Consider the following 27498-nt stretch of genomic DNA (forward strand, 5'->3'; position numbering starts at 1 on the left):
TAGGCACGAGGACAGGTCGCCAGTCAATCACACGAAGACAAACACATTCAAAGATTTGAGAAAGTTACCCTGTAACACGTGTTTCTAGAGAAGGGGATGAAAACAAACTAGAAGAACGTGTCCACTCAGCCAGGTGGTCTCAACCTGGTCCAGGGTCTTGGTCTCAAACTGGTCCAGTCCTGGTGTGACCTGTGAGCAGACGCTCCGGTTCATAGTGAGACCTGACTTTTCTATGGATGTCAATTTGATTTGGTTTGAGGCTTTGTTTTTAGCCTGATGTGTCTTTTTGCTGCTGCAGCAGTTGTTGACTTGAAGCCCTACCAGCAGATTGCTAGCGCTAGCTGCTAACGCTACCTGGCCCTGCTCTTCCCCAGCTCAACCCTCTCGTCCACATAGTCACTTTTGGTTAAAAAAAAGCCAAATTCAAGACAACAAAATGGTAACCGAGTGACTTCATGACTACGTCCACTTTTATAAACAGTCTATGCTCCCAACTGACAGGGGGGTTAGAACAAATGACGTTAAGAAACCCAGACAAAAAAAGAGCAGTGTTGTGGATTGTAATATTTCATATTTCTTTTAATATTTCTTTTGTACATTCTGCTGATTGGAGTTGGTAAAGAAAAGGGTCCAAGTCACCAAAAAATTTATCCTCTGAGAACCACAAATTCAGTCCCTAGAGGACCACGTGTATCATGTATTGTGTTAAGGATTATGGATATTAAGTGCTTCCAAGTTCAAATAATGGGGAATCATTGGGCGGGGACCTACATTTCCATATTAAATGTCCTGGGAATATGAAGCGGTGGACAAGATATCTGCATCAACAGACACATGGACTTTGTCATCATTGGCAAAAAGTAGCAACGTGTACATGAGGACAATAGAGTCAGATTGTCAAATTTCATTTAAGTGAAGCGGACAGACAAAATATTTATTATGTAAGTGCAAGTGGAGTCGGACCAGCTGAGACAGAAACCGGTCACAAAACTGTGAGAGCCAGTACCTCTGTTCTGGACATCACAATGTGTGAGCAGCCCGTCACTCAGTCGCTCCATCGCTGTCATCAAACACAAAGTAAAATGGGACTAAGGCAAAAAGCAACAGAAGGAAATCATTCGAGTGCAAATATCAGCAGAAGAACCCTTTAAAACAACAGAATATACAATTAGGGGTTTAAAAGTCCACATTTATATTTAATAAGACATACATGTTGAAAATGTTAGGGACTGTAACAACACATTATGTAATAACTAAACAAAATGCAATATATTTTCACTATTTATTATTATATACTTACATATATTATGTAATAACACCCACATCACAGCCTGAAAATATGTAATAATACATGCATTATGAAAAAATCATTATAACTGTTATTTTATGCTTTTAAGCATAAATCACTCAAGGCAATTTAAAAGATACAATTAATTCAGTAGATTATCTTTCATTGGCCATCTTTTTTCATTGGTGATTAAATAATGCATGTGTTATTACATTTCATCAAAAAATTGCAAACTAAGCATTTTGAAAAAAACATTGAGATATGTAATCATTTCTTGCAAAATGCAATAATGCATTCAAGCCGTTTATTCCAAATGTAACAGATTATTACAAAATGCGGGTATTACATAGTGAAGGGCAAATGTATTACATTTTGTTTAGTTATTACATAATGCAGTGTTATTACACACAGGGATATTACAGCCTGGCAGGTTCTCTTAAAAGGTTTCTTGAAAAAAAAAAAAAAAAAAACACAGTAGGCAGCAACACATGTTCACAGGGATTCATCATAAAGGCCAAAACAAAACCAAAAAACTGCATGAAGCTACCAAAAACATCAACAGCTGAACTGACTGCATAATGGAGAGGCACCACACTCTGTAGATAGGGCACCATTAGGATGTTCTTCATCTATAGCTACTAGCTTATTCTAGAAGTGGACATCATTAAAACACACATCCTCTATCAGGAAACAGCTGTGACTATTTTTAGAGTCACAAATCCACAGCGATCTATGCTGAGCAGCACTACGCTAACATGGCAGCATCAAAAACAGGTAACGCGAGAGGCTGCGGTGCAAAGAATCTTGTGAGCAATTTGTGAATGAGTGGCGATTGGCTGTTGGCATCTGAACATCTCAAAGCAAGGCCAACGTTCGAGTGCGACTTCCAGTGTAGAATGATTTTTTTTGTTGTTTTCCAGCCAAACGAAAAAAATTCAGGCGATCCTTAGAGAAGTACGGGTGAGTTCAAGTGTTGGGTGCTGACAAGACAGTCCATCTGTTCAAGAAACACACACTCCTGTTTGTGATTGGTCAGCATCACAGCTGATCATAGTGGGGAGGGCAGGTGTGTGTGTGTGTGTGTGTGTGTGTGTGTGTGTAGGGAGTTACATTAACATTCCTACATACTGCATCAGGACCTTCTGTCGCAGTGAATGATACATCATCTCTGAAGCGTTTGCTCAGCTGTACTCCACATGCGCAACACACTAAAGTAGAAGAAAACATGAACGGAGCACTTACAAAGTGGTTTTGTCCTGGTTGATTTGTGGTCACTCGTGGTAATGGCAAGTAAGAATGACAACTGTATCAACCACTGGGGTCAGTAAATACCTTGAGCAACTAACAGCGCAGCCATGCAAACTGTGGGCTGAGAGGATTCATTATTGTTTCAATAAAGAAGTCAGTCAACAAAGCACCTTTAATGTTACTACAAGGAACTTTCATTTTGTGTTGATGTTGGCGCCCCCAGTGGACAAAAGCGGTAGCGTTTCCATGAGCGCTACCAGACTCTTTAGAAAACTTCTCATTTTACCGCAGCAGGGTCTGCCACGCTCAGTCCTGTATCTGGTTCCCCCGTGCCTCCCTTCACTCCAGCGGGTCCAACCTGGGCCTTCAGCAGCGTGGTGTCGGTGTCAGTGTTGGCTCCCAGCAATTGGGCGGGGAGGTCCAGGTCCTGCAGCCGCAGACGGATGCAGTGGAAATTCCAGCTGGAGTTGATGTACAGGTCACCCTACCACGCAATATATCCTCCCAACCACAACCTCATCTTCATTGGCCGCATCCATCTGGATCAGCAAAGGCTGGCAGAGCAGCGAGGAGAAGCTCTGCTGGAGCCTGAGCTGAAGGAGTTACTAGTGAACCTGCATGCTGCACAACGTTTCGACTGATGTCGCGGGGAATCAGACCCAATGACATTAAGGCATCAAGACTAACTATACAGAAATCGCTTATCTTCACACTGATGGCCTTGTTTACTTATGAAGGTCATATAAAGGCATCAGTATTACATTGAGACCGTTTCATAACCACTTAAAAGTTCCTTGTATTAACTTTAATGTGTAGGAGGAATACTGGAAGCCTAATAAGCTAATGTTTACTCACAAATTTTAAGGTAAAGCTTTTATTCTTCTACGATTATGAGTTGCATAAGCAGAGTAGCATGAATTAGAGCTAATGTGCCATTAAATGCAATAGAAGGTCCTGACACAGTCGTGAGGGGAGTTTGGGTAGTGACAGAAAGGAGCACCTCAGAACATAGTCACAGGTTTTAGTCAAATGTTTCCCACCTTCTCCGAAGGTCCTCCACCTTCTTTTTTGGGGGTGTAGCTGGCTTGGCCATAGTCAGCAGATCCCCAAAAAGATCCTGAGTCTTCTGGCTGTCTACCTCAGCACGGAGCGGCTTTGCCAGTGCGTTCTGGGCTGTGCTGGGGACAGACGTGGAGTCCGCGTGACTGGAAAGGGCATGATTGCTGGCGGAGAAGTGAGACAGGGAGGTGACGGAGGAAGGGAAGGCTGACGGAAGCAGTCCATAGCTGGGCGGCAGAGTCGAGCTGCCGGGCGAATGTTGTCTGTAGAGCCCCGGTAGTGTACAAAAGGACTGTGGCTGGGCTGGAGCGTGTGAGTAAGAGCCGGCTGGAGGCCCGTAGACCACACCGAAGGGATTCCCACTTACAGTCGGTGAGTAACGCATGTGAGGGGAGGTGTGCTGCAGAGACTGGGCAAAAGGGTTGAGTGATATGTGAGGATGCAGTGGGAAAGGAGGCAAGCCCTGTGGGTAGGACCTGGGTGGTAGAGTTGGTTTGCAGGAAGATGACGACGCGCCAATGTCTACCCCTTCGCTTAACGAACTGGAGGGTGCTGAGCTGTTAAGGGGGTCGAGAAGGCTTATCAGATCTATACTGTCCTCAGCGGCCTTGGTGGGCTTCAGCAGGTCTCCATCTGTGGTCATGCTGAGGGCTTGTCTAAACTCTTGTCCCCCTGATGTAGTGCCTCCTTCGCCAGCTCCTGCCGGTTTAGAACGCAGCTGGGCGGCGGGGGGTGCTAGCACAGTACCGAGCTCGGGCGTCTTCCTTCCGTGGGGGCGTGGAATGGTGATGTAACCGTGGGCGGAAGGGTCCAAAGTGTCGCCGCCCGGGATGGAGCTCTCGCGGCTCGGAGAGTGGGCTTCTATCGGCGCGGGAGGTTGGACGGGCGGAGGTCTGTCGCAGGCGGGAGGCACACAAACGGGTAAGGCCGCGTCATCCTGCCCTACACTCCACAGCTTGTTGTACGGGTTGGGGAGCTTGAGGCCTGGAAGCGTTCGCGAGTGTTCACCGAGACTCAGGTCCATCCGCTGCAAACACAAGAAGTAATTCAGACTTTTAAAAGGACCACGCCAGTGGTTTTCAAAATCAGCCCAGTAAATATCATGTTCATGTTCCAATTTATATTACTGACAACCAGTTCCTAATTCATGTGTCTTTTCCTACAAGTCCTTACGTACCGAATTTCACATGACAGTGGTGCTAGATGAAGGTTTAGGTGGTCAACAACAATCCCTAGGAATGAGCCTCAACATATTGCATGGCCATCTGGGCATTTGTTGGCAAGCTTTTTTTGCTCTGGACCCAAACAAAGTGGTTTTAGTCGATGTGGACATCTGGACCAAAATCAGAATCTGGACCTAATGTCTTTTCGGAAACACTATTAAGACAGTATTAAAGAACTTTTGGCTGCAGAGCATTTGGACCTCTGACCTGGTAGGTGAACTTGGCTTGTAGACCCTCAGTGTCTTTGGGAGTCCTCAGGTCCTCGAGACTTTTAGCCAAGGTGATTGGTTGGCTGTCAGGCTCGTCCTGGCAGCCGAAGATATCGCCCAGCAGGTTGACATTGGAGAACTTCTCGTTTACCGGGCTGGGAGGGGCAGTGTGACTCTCTGCCCCGAAACCAGGATCGATCCCTTCTATCAACGCGGCCTCCTTCAGGGAGCGGTACGGCTGTGGCCTGCAGGGACAGCGTTTGACTTATGGTTATTCATCTCTCTTCTTTCCATGGCTAAACTTTACCCAACCCATAAAAGGACCATTGAACTTTTTCCCAAAATAAAGATGCACCTACACTTTCACTCTTCAGAGTCTATGATGAATGCTGTGCTTATCCCTGCACCCCCTCCTACTTATTGTCTCTCTTACTGTCAACAAATTCCATGAAATCCATCATTTTGTCATTATGGTGAGCCTGGGCACTGTGGTTTATTTGGAGCCGAATAACTACCACACTAAATATGTATTAATCCAATTGAATCCATTTTGTGGACTATGACAATAGTCTACAAAAAATGCACTACTACTTCTGTTTGAGAAATGCTTGCTATAATACTACAGTGTCCAGCTGTTTGAGGAAATTATGCTTGATTTTTAAATACAAGTATATTTTTGTGACCAGTTTGCAGCTTCAGTAAGAATCAATGGGCTTGGGGCTGAGTAGTAAGCATAGGGTAGGGAAGTGGGAAAGTATTGCATTGTTGGTTTTAGTCTTGTCATGGGATTAGTTGACAGCAAGTGTAGAAAAAAACGTTTTTGTAATACCCCATGCAGACACTTCTATTCTTTCTAAGTTAGAAAAGGTTACTATCTAGCTCAGAATGAAAAACCAATGAAGCCAGATGGCGTCAGGTCAATGATAGCAAACTTCCTACACTGTAATTCGGCCCGCTCATCGTTTTCACAGCAGTCAACTTTAAGAATGGCCACAGAGACGGTGTCTATTAAAATTAATCTATTTAGGGTATTGTGTTGATTGGTATCTATAGTAAAAATTGCCTTTCAATGTCTAAGTAAACGGTGAACCATGGAGATGGACCGAAAGTCTATGGTTTGAACAGGTTATGGGAGGAACCCGATCCATCTGTGCTAATTCATACTGATAGTTGATGTCGTGCTTTCAGTCATTTGCATGTAGATGAACTACGATACAGTAGGCTTTGTTCTTGGGTAGGGCTGGGCGATATGGATATAATCTTCTGTCAAACATGATAAAGCAAATTGGTACGGAAAATCTATTGAGAAACCATTCGCACTGATGATGGGAATGGCTGTTTAGTCAAATCCAGTGAAGTGAGTATTTGACAGATTAGGAAACGTCATCCCATAAAGCAGTCCTGCTCATTGATTTACAACTTTGCTCGCAAAGGCCGAATACAACCTTTAAAAGGTATAGCTACCGTGGTGAAATAGTATTGAATAATCCTTAACGCTTGACAAATCTTCATTATATCACACAACTCTACTGTCTTTTTATAAAATTGAGAGATTGGAGTCAGGTTTGGTTTTTGCCTAATGACCTCTATCACAAACACAAATGCCTGATCAACTCGAGCCATAGCTAATTCACCAGGGTCTTATGTAAATCATAATTCTACTGCCAGCCCTCTGATCAAAAGCTATTTTGCCTTTCCTTTGCGATGACCGTAATGTCCTGCAAGTGAAGCTTTAAAAACACATGTACACACATTTCATTAGAAAGCAAAGAGAGGAGTTAAGAAAAGCTTATTAATTAGTCAAAGGTGCAAAGCCAATCAGAGAGATGCGTACAGAGGAGACCACTCGAAAGGGACAGAGAAGAGAAAGCTGTCAGGAAACCCAGAGATGGAGTCATCGTCGTACTGGAGCTCATCTCCGGACGAATCCTCAGAGAGAAAGACGGTGTAGTGACGAGTAGGACGGATAGAGCTACGGTGAGGAGAAGGAAGACAACAGGAAGTTCACAGCTCGTTACATATATGTTAGTGAGGAGCATTAAAATCAGGATCAGGAAAGAGGAGGAAAATCAAGAAAAAGGACAGTGCATACAGTGCATTAGGAGCAGCATGTTCCACTTCATTTGAATGAGCCTAAAGGAAGCTGTGCAGCTAGTTGGAAAGGAAATCAGACCACAACGGACTAAATCAGTGTACTTGCTGAAAGAAATCCACAAACTTTGAATGTCTGTGTGACTTTATTTGGGAACTGAAGGGAGTCGGATTCTGTCTGCTCCCCTGTAACAGTACACAGTTAACACTGCTTATTAACCGATATCTTTCAACAGGGATGAAGATTGTTACTCAAATGTTGGCTACTTCTCATACAAGCTGCATTTCAGACTTGCGCAACTCTCTTCTCATAAGTGAGAACGTGAGATTTCATTTAAGGTTTGCTCATCAGTTATCAAATGATCTAAATCAATCAAGTTTAATCATTTGCATGAAGCAACTCAATTCTTACCATAGACATGCACTCAGGGTGGTCTTGGTAAAACAAACAAGTGGCACAAATGAATGTTCCCCATAGAATGTTTGCATGTAGAATGTTTGGAACCAAAACATCACAGGTAATCTAATATAGTGAACACTTCTTCAGAGCCAAATATCACAATGTCTGTCACTGTCAGTGAGCAACAGCCTCAAGTAATTAAGCACTTGGAATGAGAGAAAATAACATTTTCATCAAGATGATGTGGAGGTAAAGTTTATAAAATATCTTTATATGTTGTCATAGAAGACTTCAATCCCCATTACTGCCGTTTATTGACCTTTCTCAGCCCTCGAGACAGACGGTTCGCTGGCCCTCTACAGCTAAACCTGATATCAGAGGTTATTGACATACATTCTTTTTTCTCATCAAACTGAAGACATTCGATTGGTATGGGTTCAAAACGTTTCTATGTTGTGTATAATAGTATTGTCTCATACATATTGTCTATCATATTTACTATTGCCTTACTTTAATAGAGCTGTATTTACTGTGTTCTATTTGATAAAACACATTTTGAGTGCTCAAAATATCACAGAGAGAGTAGTAAAGTGAAGCTGATAAGCAACACTGAGGCTTCTACTGGGAAGCAGCTGAAGGAAGTGTTGAACATCAACAGTAATTAGGTAACTAATTAAGCAAGAACAGGAAGTCTGGAGAGAAGATCTCGTTAACTGGTGACGTATTTAGGACTATTACGTTCAGAAGGTCAATATGGGCTTGTAATGTTGCTGACCTCTACTAACTCAAGGAATCCTATCTTCAGTTGTTTACCCCTCCATCTCAAATTCCATGCATTGGCTATCTAAATATTCAAATGTAATTGCATGATGGACAGTGGAATATACTGTATATAATGGAGGTAGGCTTACTGGTCAATGCTGCTTTCCAGACTCACGTTGCTGCTCGGTCTCTTCAACAGCACTGGTGGCCGAGCCTGTGGAAGTGGAAAAAACGACATGATGAAAGGGAACACAGCTGGTTTAGCATACCTACCTCCTCACCACAGAGACCCACAGGAATATATGTACTGCAACAACATTTGGGGACATTTTATGGCAACAGAAAAATAACATTGGGGTAAAACTTGCAATTAACAAAGTGAAACTGTTCAATTGGTGCAGTGCAAAGAGTGAACACAGAAATAAAGTCAAACAGATCCTGTAAATAAAAACTTGACAAATCAAAGTACTTCAAAAATATATTATATTATATAAATTTACAGTATTGCCAAAACTTTACTTAAATGTTAATAGCCATAAACATACAAGCCTTCCAGATAAAGGCCGACCCGCTCTACCCACTGAGCTACAGAAGCCCCAAAAAGCTTGCTTATTGATTCCCATTCACACACCAGTTGATGGAAACTTTTTCTCTCTTTCTGCGACATTAATTCAATTTAATTTATTTTGTATAGCCCAAAATCACAAATTTGCCTCAGAGGGCTTTACAATCCGTACACATGCGACATCCTCTGTCCATCCATTACAGAAGTTTGTTTAAAATCAGCTGGAACCCTTGAATAGAAACACGGCCAATGATATTTTATCTCAAATAGATGTCCATACATCCACTTAGAAATGATATAAAAAGACACTCTTTATACATTTTTTACTATCCAGAATTTGTGACTGTCATCACGTTTTAAAGCTAAATCATCTTAGTTTTAATGCTGCCAGTTTGTTCGAATGTAAACAAATACAGGCTAAAAAAACAGGGCTCAAGTTGTAGACCACAGCTAACGCACCGACTCCAAATTAGCACGATACTACCTTTTTACATACCCAAAGCAATATATGGGAACGGATCGGCAAAAATAGTATAGAATAATCTGAAGAATTTATATCATCCAACCGGTGTTCCACCAGTGCGTTCATACATTACAGCTCTGTGAAATTCTTGATAAACTCTTTCTCTGCACACCAAGTAACCAGCCCGCCACAATTCTGCCCACCTGTCCAAAATGCACAGTGATTGGCCTGTCGTCCAAGGTTCGCAGTGGCCCCTCCCTCCTGACTGCACTGGTGGAGGAGGTGAACCCTGCTGGGTTGTCATCATCGATGACCACTGACCCTGCTGTGGAGAAGCCATTTTCTGCCTGCTCCTGCAGAGGGGGGGGGGGGGGACACAGGGAGGTGGAGGTTGACACGTGAGAAAGGAGTGATGGTACTGCAGAGGGAGGGGCATGGGGAGGGAGGTTGCACGCTGCGGCGGTGGGGTTCAGTTAAGGTTGTGGGGGAAAGACTAATAACTGTCACCTCCTTTGTTACTTGAGCTCAAGACTCAAACTCTCAAATTTACACACCAGTGTAACAATGTTTACAAGAACAGCAAAGAATAATCCAGAATGCTTTGTCAGCAGTATAGAGCTACATACCTTCTGCTTAAGCCTGCTCTTGACTTCCTTGATGCGCATTTTTGCATGGTCCTTCGCCTGTCAAACAAACAAAGCCAGACCATTTCCATTCTCGGTTCTAGCCAACAGTATATTTTCTAATCTATAACAGAAACCGGAGACGTGCTTACAAACTTGTAGACGGTCTTCATGGCTGGGTTTGCCTTGGTCTTCACTGTGTTGAAGATAGCCCCTCCTCCTTTCTGTCAGAAAACATTGACACAGCATCCGTTAGTGACGGACACATTACTGTACCGCCCTCAGAACATCCGTTAGTGACGGACACATTACTGTACCGCCCTCAGAACATCCGTTAGTGACGGACACATTACTGTACCGCCCTCAGAACATCAGTTAGTGACGGACACATTACTGTACCGCCCTCAGAACATCCGTTAGTGACGGACACATTACTGTACCGCCCTCAGAACATCCGTTAGTGACGGACACATTACTGTACCGCCCTCAGAACATCCGTTAGTGACGGACACATTACTGTACCGCCCTCAGAACATCCGTTAGTGACGGACACATTACTCTACCGCCCTCAGAACATCCGTTAGTGACGGACACATTACTGTACCGCCCTCAGAACATCCGTTAGTGACGGACACATTACTGTACCGCCCTCAGAACATCGGTTAGTGACGGACACATTACTGTACCGCCCTCAGAACATCTGTTAGTGACGGACACATTACTGTACCGCCCTCAGAACATCGGTTAGTGACGGAGACATTACTCTACCACCCTGAGAACATCGGTTAGTGACGGACACATTACTGTACCGCCCTCAGAACATCGGTTAGTGACGGACACATTACTGTACCGCCCTCAGAACATCTGTTAGTGACGGACACATTACTGTACCGCCCTCAGAACATCTGTTAGTGACGGACACATTACTGTACCGCCCTCAGAACATCGGTTAGTGACGGAGACATCATGTACAACCCTCAGAACATCTGTCTGTCAGACCCAGCAGAGGCATGAATATGGTCAAAAACTCTTGGTACTTTGCACCTACTTGCAAAGTTGCCTAGAACCCCGAAATTGTTGCACATTAAAAAATTAAATACCACCTCATATTGTGTCATTCACGTTTATACAGAGACATCTCTAAAAGAACAGGTATCATCAGAAATGGCATCTGATAAGCTGATTGACTTCATTCATTTGTCTCCCGGCAGAAAGCAAAGAGTAATAAAAGGCAGTGGACTAAGTGGGCAAGGTTTCTGTGCATAACGATTTTTAGCGGATGACACATACAAACACTAAGGCCTTAAGACTCTAATCTGGCCAGTAGCTGTTGAGTGGTTGGATGGATTGATACAGTGTGCATTGGCACCACTCTGTTAGCAAAGCAAACACAAATGATGATGAGAAATACAAAAAGAAACACGCAATGTATTCTTTTGAGCAAAGTTTTGTCGGTGTGGGTAGAAGCGTTCAGACCAGCTCACCTTCACAGTGAACAGCCACTGATGGTAGGTCTTGTCACTGCCTGTGTTGGGATCACAACAATAAAAAGGTCAACAACAAGTAGTAGGCATGCTGGGTAATTGCAAAGAAGGTCTTGGAAATCTACACTTCCAAAAAACAAGGCTCAAATAGTGAGATTTAGTTGTACTTTAGTTTACTTTTGATAAATTATTATAGCTCTTATCTTAGCTCTCTCTTGGTTATATTGATTTGATTTTAGCAGCACCCACCGGCCCTTTCTTTAACTTTTGTAGTTTGCCTTTGAGTTTGTGTTTTGTTACAAAATAAGTTAATTTTTTAATAAAATAACGTTATTTTAGAAAAAGTGGATTTCCTTTTCATGGTCTGTTTTTCCTCATGTCTCCTCACTGATAGGTGCGCTCTGCTCCCATGTCAATAGACCTGGTTGAAAAGTGACACACAAACACATCCCGTCTGATTCACCTGCATATTCGCCCATGTTGATCTCCTCCTCAAAGATGTCACTGAAACCCTCTCCTGAGTTCAACAAGTCCAATCTGCCGTCAATGAACTGCAAGTAGAACCCCAACATGTATTAAGAGTGTAAGATGAGGGGGGTGAATTAGAGAGGTGTGTGTGTATGCGTACCTGTTTGAAGAGCTGCAGCTGGATGGCGTTCTGGAGGAACTGCCTCATGGCACTGGAACGATGAGTCACGAAGGTTTCCTCATTAAATGTTATTGGCTCTCCCTAAAAAGGCAGAGGAACAGGCCAGCTGTCACAGTACCGTACAACTCTATCACAATCAACATTTTATGTTCCGTGTCCAGTAGCCCAGAAGGGAGTGGTATAAAGCAAGTTGGACAAAGACAAGCTTTCTTAGCGTTAGCCCCGGTGAGAGATATCGGGTACCACAACCGTGATTATCAACTGTCTTTGTTAACCCAGGGTTTCTTCCTCAGGCTCTGTGCAGATTCCCATAAAAGTGGGCATTTGGCCACATTCGACTCTTTTAATTCAGTAAATAGTTCGACCGCCTGCCGCCTCCTTCAGTCAAGAGGAACAAACATAGAGTGGATATAAGGAGTGGACGTAGTCATCGTGACGTCACCCATTGGTTTCTGGACTGCCGTTATGAAGCTTCGAGTTCAGTGATTTGGCCGTCGCCATCTTAGGTTTTAGCAACCGGTGAACGGAATTTACCATATTTGGAATGCGGAGTAGTGATGTAGAGACGCCTTATATGGCTCTGGTAGCGTCAGCGACCTGTCAATCACAAGGTAGCCCCGCCCTAAAGCATACCCTGCTTTATGGTCTGTTTGACTCTAAATGGACCATAATTTAGTAAATGAACATCATGCTGTATTGAAGAAGACTTGAAACTAGAGATTGAGACCATAAACTCATGTTTTCAATGTTTACTGAGGTAATAAATCAAGAGAGAAGTAGAGTCATTTTCTCATAGACTTCTATACAATCAGACTTATTTTTGCTTCTGGAGGAGTCGCCCCCTGCTGGTCAGTAGAGAGAATGCAGGTTTAAGACACTTCCGCATTGGCTTCACTCGGCAGAACAGGAGGTTGCCACCTGGGAAGAAGTCGTTATATTACTAGAATAATGTATAACAAATTATTTCAGGAAAAATTAACACTGTTGCTGTGAACAAAGCAAGAAGGAGGAATGCTGGCAGGAACGGCTCATGGTGTAAATTTCCAAGTGAATATATTTATTTTACCACTCAAAGCCAACCGCTAATTTCTAGCGTGACAGTGTCGCCACGTTAGAAATAAACAGTCACTATCGTCTGCCAATTACTTTTTATTGGTTCAAAATTAGCTTGTTAACTGGCAGCTTGTGAAACAATTACTAATCAGACTGTAAACAATGAGAAGAGCATTACGTCCACTTCTTATATACAGTCGATGGTTGGCTACACCGGAACCCCAGAAACATAGCCCCTTATCTGAAGTCAGGGTTTCAACATTGCATACATACAGGCTGCTGTAACGCGTCCGGGGAGTAACTTGGGGTTCAGTGTCTCGCTAAAAGACACTTTAACAGGCGGCCGTCAACCGCGGTTCTGTCACCGAGGTCAACAGGATTTAGAAAGAATGGCGATGCCATTTCCAAAAGACTTGATTGGTGAAAAACATTTTTTTGCCAATTTCAATCGGAAGCTCAGCATAAGTTACCATGGCGATCTAGCCAGGGTATCATCAGTGACATCGAAACTCTGACTTCAGCCTACACATACTTTGCTGACCCACCAATGTCACTTCGTAGCACACCCCTCTAGTTTGAGAGAATGTTGTTGTCATCAACACGGGCATACCCATGTGATCAACTTCCCCGCTCATCCCTCATGTCTGTGGTCTGCCGTATGCACTCACCGACTCAATCTGCAGAGCGTTTCTGTAGCTGCCGAACAGAGCCGCCTGACTCCTGAGGAAGGCTCGGGCCACACCGTCCCCGGTCGTTGTTGAAACCTTCCTCAAACGACTCTTTAGAGATGAGACCTGCGGGACGTGAAGCCACGGTCATTACAACACAATTTTAACCGTAAACACTGACATCCACATTTAAAGATGCACGGTGTCGTTTGCAGTAGCTCCTCACCACATCGTTGGGCAGGCTTTGGAGGTCATCGAAGGGTGTTTCCAGGGTGTTCGTGTCCACGTTCAGGACCACCACATCATCCAGAGCCATCCCTCGAACTTTCTACAAGCAACAGAAACAAGAGTCAACTGAAAGCACAAAGGCTGGTCAGACAGGTGGATACGCTACAATTTAAAGTTATAAAGTTATAAACACGTACCTCCATCAGACTGGAATGCACTCCGATGAGGTACGGCATTGGGGCACTGAAAAAATTAGCCAGTTTTATTCAACATTGTCTGAGATAATAACTGGGTTATGGAACTAGCAATACTAGTTTACATGTTGGTGACAACCTCATGCTAACAAACTCAGCTGCATAACCTACATGGTTTCATAACCTGCTCTAGAGCAGGTTATGTAACCATGGTGATTTAACCCGGTAAGAAGTGAAATTCTGTCGTAGGACTGAAAACCCTGAAGTTACCTCGCTAACCCCAAATCCTGCTTCGTAGCACAGGTAAGCACGGAGGATGTGTTGAGTTTGCATTAAATTACTGAAATATGATGAAGTCAACTTACAACACAGAAAAATAGAAATAAAGTCTGGCTTCTCTCGGCAGTGGAGGTAAATAAAGGGCATCTTTTGAGAGTTACTGTTGTTGTTTATGTTTTCCTCCAGCACTTGAATATAAAGCCACCATCATCATACCATGCAGACAGAACATGGACTGAAAGGGTTTGCAGTGTGACTGACGGCCTGCAGACTCACCAGCAGTATTCCAGTAGATGTTGAGGCAGGACAGGAATGTAAACGTGTTGCCAGTGCATTGGATACAACATGGCCGTAGACCCATGGACACAAGCTGTTAACTGGGGACAAAGACAAATGTCAAACACATGATACTATATATCACATCACTGCTCTCTATGTGCAGCTATTTAAAGATTCAAATGCAATGCAGGACTAAAACAAAACCTATGAAATGTGCTCATAAAATACACAAGGTTGTAAGTTATTGGTTATAGGATATAGAATTCATTCCAGTGATATCAAACATAATGATGGCAAACTATGGAGCCCAGCATGTGTCGTGGAGATTTTTCTTAGTTAGTGCTCAATTAGCAAAATACAACATAAAACTATTTTAAAGAACACTTCACCCCAATAATGATCATTTGTATATCAATTACTAGTCTAGTGTTACCTTCTATTCTTAAAGAAAACAATATCAAAACATCCATTTACTAAACAGATGTTTTGATATAGCTTTGCTGTTAAACACGGGCTCCATTTACTTTAATTCATGAAAAATTTACTTTTCTCCATTTTTGGATTCTTCGTTCACCGTGGAGGCACGAGAGAAAAACTAAGTTCTGTGAAGGATGTGGGAAGTGAGGACCCAGAGTACTTCCTTGTGTGCGCTTGTCTACACACTGGACCATGCAAAAACTAAAAGATAGGGCTGCCCCATGACCACTGTGTAGGGTTTCTCTAAAAAATCTGCTTTAAAGGGGAAACACTTAAATAAAAAATTCCAATTTAGGAACGTTTGATCTACACTCTCTCAAAGCCAGAAACCAGAGAAGTAAGTCTAAAGCGTGTGATATCAAGTAATATCAAGTAATATCAAATAAATGAGACTGATTTAGTTTTCTTTGTTTTCTACCCAGAATGAGCTTTATTCTATTGTAGTGCGCCAGTTGTGAAACAGCTGGTGCTTTCAGTGTCATTTAACATCTTCCAAATCCAATTCATTGTCTATGGAGCAGATGATACTTCACGTCACTTTTTTGGATTTGGGAGAGAGTTGTTTATGTTTACCAATTTTTTCAGACTGTCTTAGACCATGGGAATAACTAGAGCGAAGTTCCCCTTTAAAGCAGAGATTTGTGGATGTACTTTGGATCACGCTGTGTTATCAAATTGCACATTCTAATATGAGAGCATGAAAAACATAATTTGTGTGAATGCGTTAATATGTCCTGTTTACAAGTTATTTTCTCTCTCTCTCCATGACAGTTTGCCATCACAGTAAACAACAGAGATGATTGTCATGAACTAATATGCAGGAGGAGACCTAATTGTTTTTGACTATGACCAGGTGGACAACATAAAGTAACTATTTTCACATTTCTAATGAAAACCTCATTTTCTTTGGATATTTTGGCCCGAATATCAATAGATGTACCGTCTGGTATTAAAACCCACAATCATTACTTTGTTTTGCATGAATGTAATTTCCAATTGAGTGTTTCACTTGCAGTGATTCATATTGTACATTCAATGTGACAACAATAAACAGCTCACACACTGCGAAACCTCCAATAGCAACCATTCATTTTAAATGTGTCAAAATGACATTATAGAGAAGAGATGTTCTAGAACAGATGTGCTGATGTGAGATGTGAGAGATTTAACAGAGAGCACAAAGGGCAGAGCTGTGGAAGAGAGAAGGAACAGAGAGTGGACTCTACTTACAGTGCTTAGCTTGCTACAGCAGATGAGGACTCGGCGTTCATAAAGCATACTAGCGTACAGGTGAAGCATGTTATTGACATCTACTGCTACAAAGTACTCTGTTAGGTTTCTCTGCAAGGGTCAAACACAACAAGAGAAAAAAAACAAATGGGAAGAGTTAGTTGTGAGGGTAAAGACCAGTGGTGTTATCAACTATGGTTCACGTCATTAAACTTTAGCATCCAGGAGCTATTTCAACTGACAACCTAAACAGCAATACATGAAATCTGGGCGAGTACAGGCTGCAAGTTAGAAGAAGAATAAAATGACAGTTCTCATCCCTCATAGCTACATTAAATTTCTTGATCAAACACATGACTTATTTTTACAAACTCATTGTTATCCATCTATTCTAATTCTGTTTGTATTCATTTTCTGTATTTGCAGGCTGCACTACGCAAGGCGACCCACACCCACCATATCACCTGGCCTTAGCCTCTGCATCCCTGGTCTGATAACACAGGGTAAGGAGGATGTTAGCTAACAGCTAGGCAGTCGCTCAGCGCTGAACCTTAACGTTAGAAAGTATTGAGGCTCCAATCAGCAGCTGTGGGCTAACGTTAGCGTAACACCAACTACGTGTTGTCTTCGCCACCACAGACGCCCCTTTTAAAAAGAGAGCACTTGTTTATTCAAAGTTTATCAATATTGATGTCACGAGTCCATATTGCACAAACTTCGATTCTGGATATTATATTGGCAACAGAAGCAAGTATGATATGTTTGCTGTTTCAGCAAAATGAACCAGACCAACGATATATGCCAGATGTGTTTGGCTGCACTGCACTCGAAATAATGTGTCACGGCAGTATTGATCTCAGAGCCATTTCATTTAACAGCCATGAACACGCAGTAATTATGAACGGTCTGACTATTAAACGAGTGTTTCACAGATAATTGAGCTGAGCTAACCGGGACGTGCAACTGCTCACAGATACAAATCAATAGCATTAACAGTGAGTTTCTAATTGGCCAAATGTAACAGACGGTTTGACTGGGATGGGGGAAATGACAGCACTCACATTCTCAGGTATGCTGGGGAGTTCCCTTGTGTCAGGCACAGTGAAGAAGGAATGCTGGAGAAAACAGAAGACATGAGTCAGTGCTAGTTTGAATCCATCAGTGTGGAAATGAAAACAATGCACAAGACTGAGAAAAAGAAAACGCAGTCAACTCATTCTTTCCCCCGTCTTCCTATGAAATAGTCATGTATGGTGATCCATGCATTTAGCGTTGTAATCCTGTATGGTAGTTGACACTGACGTTTCATATGTCAACAGAGTGATTCAACCATCAGTGAGATTATAGTTCTTTGGGAGGAACACAGATAGAAGTGAGCTCGGTGGGACGTGATGTGGTGAAGTGGGACTCACCACACCGAGATGAACGGGGACCCCGGGCTCAGGGATGGGGAGCGTGTGTAGAGACACCAGGAACTCTTGCCATTGGCTTTCCTGAAACATTCAGAAGATTCTAAATCCGCACAAAGGCCATTGAGGAAACACATGATCTCATGCAAGCAACACATACACAGCGCCTAAGTCAAACGAGTTAGTGGGGAGGCAAACTGACACAGGATAATCACTGCAGTCATGTGAGGAATCTGGATTTGTTTGGGGTGTCACGATATACCAGTGTTGGCGATACCCGTGCCATTTAAAAATAAAATATTGATATCATAGTTATAATAATAATAATAATAATACACATATTTTGAAAATAACCCAGCGGCTCTTAAATCATCTTATAAAACAGGTAGCTCAAATCAAGCAATCTGATTGGTTCCTAGCCGTGATATATTACCCACATCCCACTGCTATGAACTCTTTCAATGTCACTCTATAAATGAAAAAATACAAATAATATAAATAAATAGCCAAATAATATTATCAATGTAACGTTATCGTGCAATGGGAAATGCCCAGGAGGGCCTACTTTATTGTGAACATTGTTATTAATGTCAATAAAAAACTTTTTGACTTGGAATGTGTCTAGAACTTTCACGTTGCCATACTTGGTGACCGTTTTACAAAAGCGACAGCTCACTTCAGACTGTGGTATGTAGTCATTATATCACAGCTCAGAGGGTAGTCGTGCCTCCAGTTTGCGTTGGGCCGAACAACGCCCCTTAGCTGTGATATGATGACAACATACCACGTCCTGTCGTGAGCTATTGTTTAATTATACATACAGTTATGGTTACAGAATCTCTCTCTTTATCCTTACCTTACACTTGTATTTACTTCATTTTAAACACACACTAAATGGAGTTAAAGATGAATACCGCCTGATAGTCTTCTTTTTAATGTTTTTCTATACATATCGAAGTGTATATTTCAGTTGACATTTTTCCAGGTGAAAACTGGAGTTAAAAAGACACTTTTTTTTTTATAAATGCGCTCAAAAGCTAAATACTGATGAAAGCTGACACTTTTAATGCAGGAAGTCCAGAAGATATAACACAACGTCTCCATAACAAGATGAGTCGGCCGTCAGGACTCACCTGGCCTTTGATGGTGTAATCAGCGAGGATATTAAGCAGCTTGTAGAAGACTTCGAACCAGGGCAGGTAGCTGAGAGGACGAGAACAGGGTCAGTCTCACCGTTTGAGTGAAGAAATGATGGTGCAGTAAATCCTTTTTAGAATTCAATCAACATCCTGCTTTTTAAATGATTGTTTTAATTAATTTGTACCCGTTTCAAATAATTAAATTATATACCAATACATTTACAAAGGTGATGGCCAGATTAAAACAAAAGTCACACCTACACACACACACACACACACACTCACACACACACACACACACACACACACACACACACACACTCACCTGAGAATGCAGTAGCAGGTGTGGGCACCTGAGGAGAGGCGACAGAAGCCGAATCTCTGTTTGCTCTCGATGTCGGTCAACACAAATGTGAAGTTCTGGCCGACTTGGTTGACTGTCAGACTGGAGGGCGAGAGAGGTTCGGACGGCAGACAGAGAGTGAGACAGAGAATTACAATTCAAAAAAATATGTTACTAAACAAAAGAACACAGAGTACATCTGTTAAATCAATCCTCACCTATAGATTAAAAGTCAAATCAAATACACTAGCATTACTGCCTCAACCAGCCAGTCATGTAGCAGTTTACATCCATGTCTGTCCAATATGTCGTCACTTCATCACTTTATCCTATCAGACATTTGTGTGACATTGTTTAACAGCGTTTTAACTGTATATAAGAAGTGCACGTAGCTATTTTGACGTTTTGAAGCCTCAAGTTCAGCAATTTGGCCGTCGCCATATTGGCTTTCTGCTAAATTGGACGATCATTTACTAAATTAACATCATGCTGTATTGAGGAAGACTTGAAACTAGAGATTGAGACCATAAACTCATGATTACAATGTTTACTGAGGTAATAAATCAAGAGAGAAGTAGAGTCACTTTCTCACAGACTTCTATACAACTAGAGGAGTCGCCCCGCTGCTGGTCAGTAGAGATAATGCAAGTTTAAGGCACTTCCACATTGGCTTCACTCGTCAGAACCTGAGGTTGCCGCCTGGTTATGGCCAAAAGGGTGAGGTCACAGTGACCTTTGACCCCAACATTCTATACAGGTCACCCTTGAGTCCAAGTGGACGTTTGTGCCAGATGTAATGAAATTCCCTCCAGTTGTTCCTGAGACGTCACATTCACGAGAATGGAGAGGACATATGGATGGACAACCCTAGAACATAATGCCTCCGGCCACGGCTGTAGCCGAAGCTGAGGCATAAATATACTTGGTAACTCAAAAAACGAACAACAACAACTAAACAACCACAAAACCAAATTGTACTAGAAAGAAAAGAGACAAAGCTCCATCATCCCAGAGGACCCGTCCTACAGCCCGATTAGAGCTGAAAGCCTCCGGTCTCACTACCATGCTGTAGTAGGCATGCTCCATTTTAAGGGGACATGCACCAAAACCACAAACCCAACCCCCTGGATCTGGTGTATCTTGGTCAACCAAATGACCAGGCCACCCCTGTCAAAAAGTTGATCAATGTACTCGTAATCCTCCTCTTGACGCATACCTTGGTCCAATAACAAATATCTCAGAGGAAAAGTATTTACCCAGATACCATTGCTCCAAAAGATGAAACAACCACTGAGCCTGGAACGTTTAAGGAACAGGTGCACCACCGTTTCTTCCTCCACTGACATCCCTCCCTATGTCTGTTTGTACTTAGCTATCGCCCCATGGTCTATCTGCTTGCACAGGGACCGACAGCAGCCTTCTGGGGAAAATAAATGCCCTGGTGCCTTCTTTCCTGCCAAACACCTTTGCCGTAGATGAGTTATCAGATTTTTTAAATTTTTTTTTTTTAACTCCAGAATATCGATATCGGAACCTGCTTCAGAAATCCAGTATTGGTCGGGCTATGCTGCGCATGAACGTACTAGAGTCCCAGTCGTCTTCTGCTAACATTGCAAAACAAACTGATACACGAGTATGGTGAAAGATGAGGGTTAAAACCTCCACAATCAAACCTAACTGCGGTGCTGTCGTTATCATTTCCTAATAATTCACTGCGGGTTGCAGCATCAATGTAAAAAATGATGGCGTACTTTGGAAGTCAGTGCATTGTCCTTAAAGGGACAGTGAAACTGAAGGTAGAGCGTCTTGGTCTTCAGTAATGTGACAAATTTCTGCATGGATGGATTAAATAAAATCCTTTAGATGTGATTGGGTCGCTCAAAAGGGGCGTGGCTTAGTGAATAGCGCAACATGATAAGAGGAGTTCAGGAGCTGCAGAGGACTGCTGGTTGGTAGACCGGGAGGAGGATACAAGTCGATGAATTTATTACACCTACTAACATATTGCTCTGCTAGTTCATACCCACCGTGGGGGTGATAGGCAGGGTTAGCTAGCAGCCCCAAATCACATTTGATTGTATACATTTATGTCACCGCCCCCGAGTTCTAGATGAGTCATCGGAAATACTTTTTCTGTTCTGTTTGACACATATTTATGTAAGGGATAAATGAACATAGACACGGGATTATAACTGTAACGCGTCTTTAAAAGTACTGTATGTTAAAACGCGCGTGTGTGTGTGTGTGTGTGTGTGTGTGTGTGTGTGTGTGTGTGTGTGTACCTGTCCATGTTGAAGGGGAAGCAGAACTTGGGCACAGTCTGAAGAGTCTCCTGTAAGACCCAGATGACAGATAATAGAGAGTCGAGTTACATGGATCATCATCATCAATATGTAATAATAACTTTCTACTGTGTTAAAGTGAGAGGCGATCGAGGGGCTGATGGGAAGGATGCAGTGTGGAGGAACTGATCTGTGATTGAGTAGGGAAAGAGCAAAGCACACATGGCCAAAGAGACCAACGAAAAATGTCATCGCTTGCATTTCCAGGTCACCCAAGATTCCAATCTGACATGAATAAAAACCGGTAAACAACAGTGGTACGTGCATTGATTAAAGTTCAGCCTGTGCACAACATATGAGAACAAGAAAAAGAAGTACGGGTGAAAAAGAAACCAAGGAACAACAACATGAGACAGGAAGCACAGTATATGATGTCTTCCAAACCTGGTCCGTGTAGTCTTCAGGGAACTGTCTCCGCACCTCCGGCCCTGTTAGAAATGGACAGACATGAAAGGACCGTGGATAAGTGAACACAATGAGTCAAAATATATATCCAGCCAGGCAGTTAAAAACAAAAAAAACAGTGTGGTGACTCTTCTTCTTTGGAGAAATGATCAGCTGACATCTGAGTTTGTTTCAACATGAATTCATGAAGAAACATCAGTGTTGGACCTCACTGATGCTCTTGTGGCTGAACGGGAAACAGTTTCCAACATCTGGTTAAAAAGTCTTCCAGAGGAATACATTCGTTTCGAAATGCTAATGTTGATGAATGACTTCAGCAAGAAGCTGCTGTATCTATTAGCTGCCTAAAGCACAGTCACTACTGTCTAATCTCTCATTGTGGATAATGACGTCCTCAAACAAAAGCAGAAAATTGAACCCGTTGCGAAAACAGTAACGATGGAGAAATCGACACAACAGGAACGAAAAACACGTATCACATATTCTGGGTGTAATGTCCTCATATTTTGGACCCTGTAGTTTCTCAGTATGCATTCTGGGTATGTCCTGCTTCTAATTATAGAAGGCTGAATACATATAGAATATCATGGATGCAATTCATCTCTATGGAGATTTCAGCAAATTCTGTAGTCAATTCCGATAAACATCATCATCTATTTTCCATTTAAGTTTATCCACTAAAATGAAACGAAAACGCTGTTGCATGTTCTCTCCAGCAGGTGGACTCAAACATGAGAAGGGCTGCAGAAAGTTTTTAGAAATGTAAGGAACGACTCTGCACGACAAAACTTGATCGTAATCCTCGTGTTTTTGAGAGAAACGGCATGTTTTGGAGAGAATATATAAAACTGTAACATCTGAGTGAATGTGTAAAGCTGTTCTGTGAAGCCCAACTAAAACAAATTGCAATCAAGGCTGAAAAGGTTCTGCATTTAAAAACAGCAGAGGAAGTCAGACAGAAGCTTTGTTTGTCACAGAGATGGATATGGCTTCTTAAATACTGAACAGGAAATGATGAGAAGCACAAGACTCCAACAGGAAGAGATTCTTAGAAATACAGCCGACGTCTTTCCTCAGTATCCAGGAAATCGGTCACATATTGCAGATTAAAAAATAAAAGAAGACAAGATCCATCAACATTTTATAAAAGCCATCATTTATCATTTAGCTCTAAACCAGCTGTTCACAACCTTTTTTGACTTATGACCCTAACCCATAACAATCAGTGAACAGTTTGAATGTGTCTTGGAATTATAAACAAATCCACCAAAGAGTGTTTTTTTCCCTTTTAACTGTTTCGATTGAATTCTTGTCTGAGGTCAACTTATACTCACAAAAAAAAGCGAAATAATTAAAGTTGAATCTATTCTAATTTGAGTAGCAGGACAATGCGCCTCATGCAGGAGTATTTTGCGCTAAAATGTCTCGGAGGAAACACGTGTGAAACCTGTTGGGCCTGGCCAGCTTTGCATTTCTGCATTACAAATAGTGCAGCCAGCATTTTTTTGAGCAAGCGAGGTTTTGAAAAGTGTAACCACACTTGCGACCGCTTTTGGCTCGCTGCCCAACCCCGGTGAACACAGCACCACACGTGTGCCTCGATGTCTCTCCTCTTTACTTAACGTCAGCGGCAAAGAAAAGCTGCATGTGTGGTCCAGTTTCAGCTGTACCTCCAGCCTTCAAGAACTTACCAGAGCTGTGTGAGCCTGGATGGGCTACCTCCAGATACACCTCAAAAGTGGACTCGGGGCTCTCCCTGGAACAGAGAAGGAACACTTAACATTGTGCTCTTTGTTATTATGGACAAAGTAAGCATATTTATAGTAAAAAAAAAAAAAAGTTTATTTCAGCATTCACAAATAGGAATAAAATAAGCCGTTAGTGTCATCTTCAAAACAAACAATGCTAATATCTTGAGATATTTACTGTGACAGAAAAGTGTTTAATTTGTCATTCATTTGATGAAATTTGTTTTAAGTTTAACGTTAAGTTGTGTTTGTTAAGAACGGCAGTTAACTGATGACTGCTTGTGATGCAGGTGTCCTAATACATGCCAGCCAAGCTCCATCATACGGGTACTTCGCAAAACATCAGGGCCGCGCCCCTTTTAGGGGGATGGAAAACCAAAGATCCAATAGATGTCGATTCAATTTGACGTGTGTTTGGATCGTAACTCTGACAAGTTTGTATGCATTTATCTCATCCATCTGTAAAGAACAAACGTGTTAACCTGCACACAGCGAGTTTCTGTCCCCCAAAAGGGAGTGCAGCCTTGGCGATGATGCGATGCTGGTCTGGTCTAGAGCCCCTTTGTTATAACTTTTTTAGGACATGGCAGGGGAACACATATTTGTTGATGCAGCCAACTACACAGCGACTCGTCGGAAAAGTGTATTTAATTGAAGCGTTTTGTTTAAAGTCGAAGTTTGGAGACAATGTTTTCAACTTCCTGTGTCTACGGTGTTGCTGTCTACGAGAGACGTGGGACTGGTGATGAGAGTCTACCATGTGAGACGTATTGCCGGTCTGATGGCAGCGCACTGCTGGGGAAAGGACCAGAAGTAAGGAGACCAATACATCCTAATGGTAACTTGGAGAGGTGTATGATGTGAAATAAAGGCATTTCAGTCAATCAATATCACCAGTGATGTTACTTTACACAGTCGATAAATCAAATTCATAACCAAGATGGACAGGATTGATTTCTGTGCCAGCGACCATCCATCCAATCTGCACCGTCTCAAACATCAGCTACACATTCACTGACACAATGCCTTTTTCAGCCATATTTAGACGCAAGAATTAAAGGTCCTGGGAGTTGGAAACAATTAAATTTCATCCAGATGTTGTCTACCTTGTGTTTTTGTAGTTCAAGTGTATCAGTCATCTTTCCATAAAGTGTCAACGCTTTTTTTTCTTCTTCTGAAGTCAACAAGCTACATTCATTTTGAATTTATTTTACAAACACTTAGTTCCAGTACTGTATGGGACTAGCCTGCCGCTGTCCTTTCAGCACCACAGCTCTGCTCAGCCGTCTACACCAGATTGACTGCTAGCCGACGTACGGTGAAGTGAAACAGGCCAAGCTCTCTTTTAATAAGACACTAGTGGCTTCATCTAACAGTGACCATCAGTGAGGGACGGAAGTTGAATTTAGGAAACACGTCCCACTAGATTTAGTAACTCATCTAATGAACTACAGAGGACAACAAGGAGGCGACTTTGGCTAAGTGGATAGCCGTCCTTCAATCAGAGGGTCGGTGGTTCGATCCCCGGCTCCGGCTCTGCTAGTCGCATGTCGATGTGTCCTTGAGCAAGACACTTAACCCCAAAATTGCTCCCGTAGCTGTGCCTACGGTGTAGAAATGTGATAGAATCTGAATTGTAAGTGGCTTTGGATAAAAGCGTCTGCTAAATGACTGTAATGTAATGTAACAAAAGTTGCTGTAGCCAGGATTTTAGACATATACATTTTATAATAACAATACTGTAAGAATAATCATTTCACTCTAACACACTCCAGAATATATTTAATTAAATAATAAATAAATAAATAAATAAATATCTTTTGTCTAAACAATTAGCCTTCATCTCCCACTATGTGTCATTATCAAACAGAAACTGCTCCCCGTGTCGTTAAAATAACCAGAAACAACACAGAAGACATGACCTCTGGGTCCTCAATGTTAGCGCTTACTCAACAAAAGCCGGCTGCATACGAGGTGGCGCTTGATCTGAGGACGTCTCAGATGCATCCAATAATCTATATGCTGATGTTTAAGAATAAGACGTTTGCTTGTTGCTTGACCATCAATAAAACAGATGTGATGAGACACATCTGTTCCCACACGGGGTTGGGACATCACCCTGCTGACAAGCCCATTCTGAGAACGTGTCATTGTCTGCAGTGTGTCAGATGGCTCGAACTGTCCTCTTTGCTGCTGAATGAGGAAGCCGTGTCGACAGACTCATAAAAATCAAAAGGTCTTTACTGGATTGTATTCAGGGCTATTGTGACGGTAAAGACGTGACACTCATTTACCCACAGTCATAATAACTCATAAGCTCATTTCCCATTAAATACTAGGGTGACCAGACGTTCCCGTGTTCCGGGGGACAGTCCCACATTTTGGTGGCTTGTTAAAAAAATGAAACTATATTTTTTAAGTAGCAAGAAAGACCAGGCAGCAGAGTCCACTGGTTGATGTCTGATAGTGTTGTCTCTCTGTTGGTGTGTCGGTCTGGAAGGGTTGCTTGTCTGTCTTTCTTTCTTGTACGTATACAAATGTAAATACACTGTTTGAACAATAGTAGTTTGACCATTTTCTTTACCGTGTGTCCTGTAGTGGGTCATGGTACTGTAAACTGAAGATTAGTGTATTACAGTACAAACAGTAACCATGTTGAAGATTCACGAAACCGAAATTTTCCATATTTTTTATTACATAGATAATAACACTGTGTGGATATAACTGGAATCGTCTCAGAGTTGTCACTTCAGAATCCTGGTCACCCTGATAAACACACCCTCACAAAGGACGGACTAAAACGTCCAAAAGCTAACGGTATCGTAGCCCTAAGTGACATTAAGATAGAGGACAGCACAAACCACAGCATTTCTGTTCTTCACTTTAGTCCTGACAACAAGCATCCAGTTTAGGGGACAGTCTGACACAGGCACACTGTAAACATTGTAGCCAACACACAGAAACACGTTCCTCTCTCGCTGCTACATCTTTGACCAGAAAGCTTCGTATTAGCATTTAGCTAACATCTTGTGAATGACTAGCCGCCTTGAAACCCTTCAGAGACTTGGCATTGCTTTGTTTGTCTGCTCCGTTAAGTGGAGTAGCACCAGTGTTTTTAGCCCGTGTCGCAACAAGTCAGGGCCTCGTACTGTAATGTATCTTCCCCAATGACTCGCTGTAACAAAGCTAACACAGCAGCGGAGCGCTAACACTCTCCCGTTAGACCGGCGGATAAACATGCTTACTTGATTCGGGACCCCATCCTCGTTTCTCACACCGCCGTCGTTGTCGGCAGCGGCTCCCGGTGCACAGACGCGTCTGGTCCGGAGGTGTTTTTCAGAAGCTAACCTGTCACACAGAGCTGTATAACGCCATGGTCTGTCTACGACACACGCGTAGATCACGCTCTGACTCGCGCTGAACTGTGGGGCTTGTAGTTGTATTGTAGAAGATCGGTAGGTCTGTCATGCGGAGCAATCTCGTGCTAGAAGCAGCACCTTCCACAATACGCGTCGTAGACGACGGTATCATGTGATAAGATACAGGTGCTGGTCATATAATTAGAATATCATCAAAAAGTTGATTTATTTCACTAATTCCATTCAAAAAGTGAAACTTGTCTATTATATTCATTCATTAC

At 42.4% G+C, this 27498-nt stretch overlaps 1 protein-coding gene across 2 annotated transcripts; it reads right to left on the reverse strand.

Moving 5' to 3' along the window:
* Positions 1 to 1555: 1555 nt before the first annotated feature.
* On the reverse strand, positions 1556 to 27259 carry dennd1a (DENN/MADD domain containing 1A). Of its 2 annotated transcripts, XM_076079413.1 has the most exons (24): positions 27104 to 27259; positions 23802 to 23866; positions 22090 to 22133; positions 21646 to 21695; positions 19346 to 19465; positions 19015 to 19084; positions 17885 to 17965; positions 17534 to 17587; positions 16473 to 16583; positions 14763 to 14863; positions 14211 to 14256; positions 14012 to 14113; positions 13786 to 13911; positions 12044 to 12145; positions 11879 to 11966; positions 11416 to 11456; positions 10084 to 10155; positions 9935 to 9991; positions 9512 to 9661; positions 8430 to 8494; positions 6862 to 6999; positions 5026 to 5272; positions 3577 to 4622; positions 1556 to 2285 (listed from the first exon to the last, which is right to left on the reverse strand). In XM_076079413.1, exons 1-24 carry the CDS (start codon positions 27118 to 27120, stop codon positions 2255 to 2257), a joined length of 3024 nt encoding a protein of 1007 aa, XP_075935528.1. In that variant the 5' UTR covers positions 27121 to 27259; the 3' UTR covers positions 1556 to 2254. The 2 variants fall into 2 exon arrangements, with proteins under 2 accessions (XP_075935528.1, XP_075935529.1); XM_076079414.1 differs by lacking the exon at positions 6862 to 6999.
* Positions 27260 to 27498: the final 239 nt, after the last annotated feature.

Source organism: Anarhichas minor, unplaced genomic scaffold (assembly GCF_050575085.1).
Source record: "Anarhichas minor isolate MPS153535 unplaced genomic scaffold, ASM5057508v1 ptg000073l, whole genome shotgun sequence".
Classification (NCBI taxonomy): Eukaryota; Metazoa; Chordata; class Actinopteri; order Perciformes; family Anarhichadidae; genus Anarhichas; species Anarhichas minor.